The following is a 7856-nucleotide window of genomic DNA, read 5'->3' on the forward strand; positions in this document are numbered from 1 at the left end:
AGGGCTGATGCACTGGCAAGACCAAACACTTTACAGCCCCTTTGACCAGGAGGTAGCCCTCCCAAAGCACAGTGTGGTGGCCTTTCACCAGCTACAGCTGGGCTGTGGGCAAGACCTGACCCAGAGGTGGCTGTGTACCTAGTAGGTCTCTTGGACATAAAGCAACTTGGCATAGAAGTAGAGCAAGGCTCATAAGCAAGTAAAGTGCTGACCCCAAAAGCTCTTCTGACCCACGCCAACTGTGTGAGCACCAACCTTACCTCATGCCCCAGCGCGTAAAGGTGCAGAGGGGCCTTTCCAAAGCAGCGGACAACAAAAGCCACTTCACATCTGCTCATTTCAAGAGAGCCACAGCTGATTAACCAATTGTTAGCACATGAATGAGCCTGAAAGAGAGACAGGGAGACCAAGGGAAAGCTTTTGTCATTGGAAAAATAACTGGATGGTCTGTGCATAAAAGGAGTAAAATTGCACAAGGCATGATGGGAACATCCCCCATTGTCCTTTAAACTCCAAGGGCATGATAAGTATTTCCTCCTTCTTAGTGGGACAAGCAGCAAGAAATTCATGGGGTGGGGACATCATGCATTATCTTCTGAAAGGGCAGTAGGGTGCTCGGGTGAGGTGCAGATGTCAACACGCAATGCCAATGCCTTCCTGCTCGTGCAGGGCCAGCACCACCAATGGCATCTCTTTGATTTCATAAGCTGCCACATCCAGGAAAAAGTCCTGACAAGGTGTGGGCAGGACGTGTTGGACCTGTGGGTGTTGACGAGAGGGGACTGAGGCTATTTTGTTCATACGGATTATTTATTTTTTTTCTCTGCTAATCTCCATTCTCTCCCTGGTCGCAGGTGTATGAGGAAGCCTATCACGCCCTCCACAAAGAGCTGCCTGAGGTCTCTACCTCTGTCTTCACAGAAATACTAACGTGGATTGGCCAGAAGGTCTCAGCAGCTGAGGAAACCAGCCATACTTAAGAGCAATTGGCTTTGCAGCTTTTACTGGGGTTTTCTGGGAATTGATGCTTTTCTTAATAGCAGTCTCTCTGAAAAAGATCTAATGTGGAGGGACTCTTGGGATATTTTATCATGCACAGCGTAAGGGAGGGTGGGGGGAGAGGCACAGGGAGGGGCATTATTTGCTGATGTAAATGGCCATTGCCCTGATCTGGGGAAGGATTGATAGCTGAGGGAGCAGCCATCAAAGCTTTCCAGGTCGGGTGATTTTACTGAAATGCCCCTCACCCACCAAACTCCCCCCATCACTTCCCCTTCTCTGCTTTTGCTGGGGTGACAGGGGTGTATTTATACTGCAATAACTTTTGGTATGTTAAAAAAGTCAGTATCTTCCACTTCATGGTTTTGATTCCAGGTGCATATAGTCCCTTCCCTGACCCCACCATCCAGTACCTTAAAAGTCCTTGAGAGGAGTAACAAAGGTGCCGGGTAACAAGGAGAGGCTGAGGATGGAGCTGGCAGCTCCCTGAAGGTAAAAGGCTGGTTTTCAAGGCTAGATCCCTTTGGATACTGCCTTTGTAAGCAGGCCAGGCCAGGGGAGAGCACAGAGAGAGCCTCCCCACCGCCCGCACATCCTCTGTGAGTTTGCACTCGGGGAAAGCGTGTTGAACAGCTCTTTAATTTTCATCATCAGAGCAGGATCCCAGAGGAGAGAGGAGGAATGTGGAATCAAACCCACTTAGCACATTCAAAAACCATGCTTTTCCCAATGCCAAACCCCATCTCCTCTGCAAAATTAACTATTCTGTAAATATTCCTAGGGGCTGCTTTCTTTTCCTTCCTTTTTTTTTTTTTTTTTTTTTTTTTTGTTTTTCTTTTCAAATTAATCACTTGTGCTACTGAAACTGAAAAAGCAAAGTCAAAGTTATAAGAGAATAGAGTAATATAATATATGATGTATATAGAGGTGGCTGAGAGCTGGGGAAGAGATGGGAGGAGAGTCTAAAGAAGGGGTTAATTGTTCCCTCTCTTGGCAAGGAATAATGTTGTCCTACCGGGATCCAGTCCTCTCACCATAACTTTACAGTCATAATCTGTTGTTTTCCTTCATCAGTTGGAAAATGTCCTGAAAATAATGCTAGAGAGAAGCGCAGAGCATCTGGTGGGTGGGGATTAGCAGTGGGTGTCCTCATGGTCCACCGGTTTAGCAGGAGACCCACAGCGTGAACAGAGATCCCATCCAGGCTCGTCCCAGTCTCCTCCTAATCAGCACAGCCACCTCTGGGGCAGATCACTGAGCAGAGGGGCTGAGCTCTCCCCTTTAGGCAACGTGGGGAGCTGAAGGCAGTTTGGGTGCAGTCATCCATCCAACATCTACCTTGATGCGCTGGGGGTGTCCCGGGGCACTGCTGGACAAGCTGCCATGGAGGAGCTTATGGACTGGTCCAGTGGTGCAGACGAGCCAAATCCTAGAGCTGCTCAGGTCTCTGGTAGCAGTAGGGCTAAAGGAAAGACTTAAGACCCAGTTACGGAGTGGAGGCTTTGTATTGATACAGCAAAAGCAGCGCAGTGATCCCAGCGTGGCTGTGCGGGTCAGTTTGTCCAGCCCTAATTATGAATACACTTCTTGGCACTAGCCAAAGGGAGGGCTTTAACCTGCCCCCCTCCCACCAATTTTGCAAAAAGATGCCCGCAAATGTTGCACTATGAGAGAGTGGGACATCCCCCCCCTTGACAAGCCAGCCCCCTCGTTGCCTTCCTGGCAGTGGTGGGAACCGTCGCTATGTCTTGTGCTGGATCCCACCAGGGACAGTCGCGGGGGGTCACCCACCTCTCCTCCCCTTGAAGCCACTTCTGGCCAGATTCAGGAAAGGGACCTTTGTGCAATAACAGTCAGAATCAGGGCTCGGTCCCGTTCGGTCCCAGCAGCGTCGATGGATGAAGGATGTGTGGATGCAGGTTACGTCCGTGGAGTGGCCATAAGGGGCCCAAGTCAGGAAAGCTCTTTTGTACGTGTTGATCCAGGCACTTTCATACTTGTATTTTCTTGCCTCTAAAGGGAGGGATGAGCTGTAGTTCTCCCAGCAACACTAGCTTTTGATTCATTATTCCAGTGCAATCAGCTGTTCCCACAAACCCCTGCTGACTCTTGCTTTGGGAAGGAGGCGATGCACAGGTCACCTGCTTCCTATCTTCCAGCAGCCTGGCTTGTTCCAGCTTCTTTTCCCCCGAGCGAGATCCCTCCTCGTCAGATGCTGCTGGGGAAAGACAGCAAGGAGAGAAACACTACAGCGGTGATAGACCTCACCTGCTGCTTCAGCTGGAAGGGGAATCACGTAGGCGTGATCCAGTGGTGACAGACGTGGCGGGGGTAGTAGCAAGACGATGATTTAAGGATGGGATTTTTGAAAGCACTTTTCCCGAGGAAGTCAGGAGGAGCAAATCAATGCCCACATTCTTTACATCCCTTCCCAAACTGACAAGCACTTTGTGGGGGGGAGGAGGGAAAGTGACCCTCCAGCAGGAAGGTCAGAGCCCGGCTGCTCCCTCCAACCCGGCTTCAGGCAGAGGAAGGTCCGTGGTCAGTGCCTTTGATAAAATGTGTCCTTTCACCCAAAAAAACATCTGCAGCTCAGCAGAAATAAAAGGAAACCAATTACATTGATGTGGGGAAGGCTTGTCCCTCTGTCTAGCTAAGCTCAGCAACGGCATGTGGCCTGGGGAAGCTCTGTTTGAAAATCAGGTTAACAAACAGAAAGTTGAAAGAACAACAACAAAAAAGCCAAATAAGCCCCCCGAGCCCTGGCACAGCAGGGGTTATGGCCACCCTCAGTCAGTTTTCTGAAGAATTATCTTCTGAGGGAATTAACAGAAGGAAACCTACCCAAAAAGAGCCCCGAGGGCTCAGCAGCCTGCCTGGCGTCTCACACCTCCAGGTGAGGCTGTGGAGCAGGAGCTGCTGGTGTGCAGGTGGGGAGATGGGATGGGATGGGAGCCGGGGTGCAGGTGGGGAGCTGGGGGTGACTCCGAGATCCCAATTGGCACCAGCTGTAGCTCAGCCAGCACCTCCCAGCTCCGGCTCATCCCCTTCCCCTGCCCATAAGCTGCTTTATATTGACCCAGTTCAGTTTCACCGTGCCCCAGAGGAGTTCTTCCTTCGCTGACCAGATTAGTAACGAGCAGAGCTGCCGCCGAGGGAAATGTAATTAAACTCTATTTTCAAACGGCAGGTACCACTTGCAGGGAGCACAGCCAGCCTTACGAATGTTGCTGTGCGGAGCCGAGCAGAGACCAGTCTGCCTTTGAGACTAAGGTGGCACTCGTGACTGAGCAATAGCAACGTGTAACTACTGTAGATACCACCACCACCACCACCTGTAGCACTGAGAGACCCTTCCCCCACCGCATAACCCATCACATTTTCTATTTAGCCTGTTCTTTTTATACCACTCACCTTAGCACACTGCCAGCACAAACCCATCGAGAACACACGTACTTTTCCAAGCAATTTCTGAGCTTGTCTCTCTTGTTCCGTTGTGTTCCAGTTCAATAAAATACATTTATATATATATACATATATAAAAACATATATATATACACATGTATTTTCAGTGGGAAAAACCATATACAAGTTTAGGATTCTTAAAGGAATACAATGTATATTGCAACTAATAATAAAGTTATGTTTTCTGAACAGAGCGTGTTTGAGGGCATCTTTGGTGACTGCCATCCCTCCGGAGGGTGAGGAGGGAAGGGCAGGGAGGTATTAAATTGCCATTCAGCCTGTGGAGGGGGGGCTGCAGCCCCTGGGTGCTGCCACATGGCCAGCGTGGCCAGCACCTGCTCCCCAGCTACTGTGGGGCTGTGGGGACAGCCACATCTCACAGGGGCCTGAGGTTCCCTTTCTGCCTCAAGGTCAGCTTTTTTGAAGAGCCCTGAAGCCCACAGCCTCACGCCATTATCTGCTATAGCCCACAGCAGCACAATAATAAGTTATTTTGGGGCACTGCAGGGGTAAGATGCCTTTACATCCAACTGTGACCTAACAGGGCTGGCTGGGTAACCCCGAGGAAAACTAGCTCTACTCTCTACTCTTCTCAGAGTCAAAACTTGCTTTTTTTTTAATTGTAGGTGAGGTGCTACCTTTAAAACAAGTAAAATCCCCTGGCCCAAGTGCTTCCTCGACCCCGAATGAAAGAGCAGTCTGGAGCTGGTGGAAGACCCTGGAGTAACAGGCCAGCTCAGCCTGTGTTGAGACCTGGTTCCCATGCATTTACAAGCCTGTTAAAATATCATCTTGGTCCTGAACCATACCTAATTCAAACACCAAGAACCTGCACCCTGGCCAGGGGCAGCAGCCAATTAAATCCTACTTTTTGCCCCCAGCTGTGACTACAGAGAGGGCTGGGGAGCGGGGTTTGCTGCTCTCAGCTCCCAGGCAGTGTCTCAGGGCTGTAGGAGCCCCAGGTCCATCCAAACCTGGGGTTGGAGCTGTCAGGGTGTCCCGTGCTGTGGAAACTTCCCTCCTACCTGGAGAGCGGTGACGGGACACAGCCCAGACACAGGGTCCCCTCCTGCCTCCCTCCCTGCACAGGCTACAGGACAAGCTGCTGCGTTTGTGAGGGCTCCCCGGCTGCTCACTTCCACCCCAAAAGGGGTGACAACTACCACTGCCACAGCAGGGGACAGAGGGGACAGCACATCCATGTGCCCACCCTCTGGCTGGAGTCATTCACAGTGCTTAGACCCAACCCACAACCTCAGGCAACTAATTTCATCCTCCTCCTCACGCCTCAACTCGTTGAATCAAGAGAATTACAGTCTTTTTCTGCAGCCCCACAGGCTGTATGTCTGATCACACCCCAGCTCGTTGGGTCAGAAGCTCTGGCCGTTGACTTGGATGCACGTCGGCACAGAGAGAGGCACCGGGGCTTTTTGCCAAGCCAGCGGGCACACCGTGGCAGTAAAATACATCATTAGTAACGAGACCTGCTTTAATACTGCACATCCCCAGCTCTTTTACCTGGTATTTCAGTGGCTCATGAGGGTCCTTGCAGATGTGAGGGCTGACAGAGGATGCGTGCCGTGGTGCTGTCAGTTTCCCGGTGTCACCACCCGGTGCTCGCTGAGCTGTCACGACCATGGGTGGCCTTTCTGTTCTTGGCACGTGCCTCTAGTCCGGTCCTGTGAGCCTGCGGGAAGCCTGAAGCTTTTTGCCTATTTCTTTCCCCCCAGCCTGTGCTTAGTCCGGTGTTATCGTGGGTCTTGGTGCAAGGTGGGGATCAGCTGAGGGTAAAGCAGGAGCCAGAGCAGTGCCATGGTAGGCAGTGGGGAGGGGGGATGAACCCCAAAGAAGTCCTCTCTGGCTGCCCCGACAAGGCTGGTGGGGATGGGCAGCCTGCCCTGCTGTCGGGACATGGGGTGAGAGGTGCTACACTTGGTCACATCGTTGCAGGGACCTCCTGGACCACACAGCCCATCACCCCGGCCAGGCTCAGGCACCCGAGAAGAGCCAAATGCTGCAGCTTCAATGAGCAGTGGGGAATTTTAATTCAGAGGATCAGGTCAGTGTATAAACCATCAGTGTTATGGTTGCATTTTCTGCTGGGAAATGGTTAAGCGTGGGATTTAGAGGCCATGGGAGGAGGAGGGAGAAGTGGGGGTGCAATTCACTCCAGAGCTGCTGGTGGGGGCAAGCGGGGACTCACATCTCTTTGGCTGCTGCTACCATCCCTGCTTGGTCCTCAGAGAGATCTCCAAAACAGGGAGAGGGGATAGAGCTGACGGAGCCACGCAGGTGCCACCACACTATCAAAGACCACCACACCATTACAGACCACCGCTACCACATGCCATGCTGGCAGCCTGACTCCCTGCCACAGCTCCTCCAGCTCACTCCGGGCTCTCAAAAGTGGGGGTTTTTGAGCAGTTGTTTGCTTTTCTCCCCTCGTATGAGCACAACAAGTCCCCTTCGCACACAGAAACAGGGCAATGCTCTCCCAACTTAGTCCGGGATGCTCTCTTTCTCCATCTGATGGGGAAGCTGCTGCTGTGGAGCTACCACTCACCTTCCTGCAGTTCTCCTAACATCTGCCTTATTAAACCAAACAGCCACGTCCATGAGCAAACAGTGCAGAGCCCACATCTCCCAGCAGGAGCAAGCCAAACAACTGACCTTCCTGTAGCCACTGCTCCTTGGGAAGGAGGGAGACGGGATTAATTTCCCTTCCCTCCGGAGGAAGCTCTTCAGAGTCTGGAAACACTCCAGGAATTCAGATGAAAACAATTCCTAAGAGATCAATTAAGAGTTTGGATGGATCGCATGATACGCGCTGATGTCTAAACAGAGGAAACTTGGCAATGAAATCTGCTTGGCCTGGGCGGGGGAGCAGAGGGGAGGGCAAGATGTCCAGCGTGGAAAACACTTGTCTTCTAAGAAAACAGGCAGAGATGAGAACAGCAGCAGCAAAGCAACAGCAGCTTGGGTGCAAAGGGCAAGGGGTACATTCCCTGTGTCAGTTTAGGAAGGGTCCGTGATGAAAGGCAAGCAAGACCCTGCCAGAGCATGGTAAACCCTGCCATGAGCTAGAGCCCCAGAAAAAGCAGGGCTTTCCAGCCCCCCCAAGGCCAGCAGCCTTCACATCACAGTTGTGCCTTCATTGAGATGAAAAGACATGTGATGGCAACACCAGCAAAGCTCTCCCGAGGCCAAGAGAGTGAACTTGGAGCAGGAGACAGCCACGTGCAAGAAATAAACAACTCTGGTTCTCCATCCAGAGAGCAAAAATAGTCAGTTTTTCCCCCAGGCCGGAGCGCGGGGTCAGCTTCGTGCTGCAGCGCCAGCGACGAGCCGCCCGCCCGCAGCACAGGGCAGCCCTTGTCTCACCCGTGCCAAAA

General features: G+C 51.9%; 1 protein-coding gene across 4 annotated transcripts in view; it reads left to right on the forward strand.

The window, feature by feature from the left end:
• The window catches only part of MGLL (monoglyceride lipase), a 109014-nt gene extending 104361 nt beyond the window's left edge, over positions 1–4653 (forward strand). For all 4 annotated transcript variants that reach the window (XM_014943223.1, XM_014943226.1, XM_014943224.1 and 1 more), the window contains exon 8: positions 855–4653. In XM_014943223.1, coding sequence (XP_014798709.1) covers positions 855–980 — 126 coding nt within the window. In that variant the 3' untranslated portion in view covers positions 981–4653. The remainder of the gene's footprint in view (positions 1–854) is intronic.
• Positions 4654–7856: the final 3203 nt, after the last annotated feature.

The sequence above is a fragment of the Calidris pugnax genome, unplaced genomic scaffold, assembly GCF_001431845.1.
Source record: "Calidris pugnax isolate Ruff unplaced genomic scaffold, ASM143184v1 scaffold128, whole genome shotgun sequence".
Taxonomy (NCBI): domain Eukaryota; kingdom Metazoa; phylum Chordata; class Aves; order Charadriiformes; family Scolopacidae; genus Calidris; species Calidris pugnax.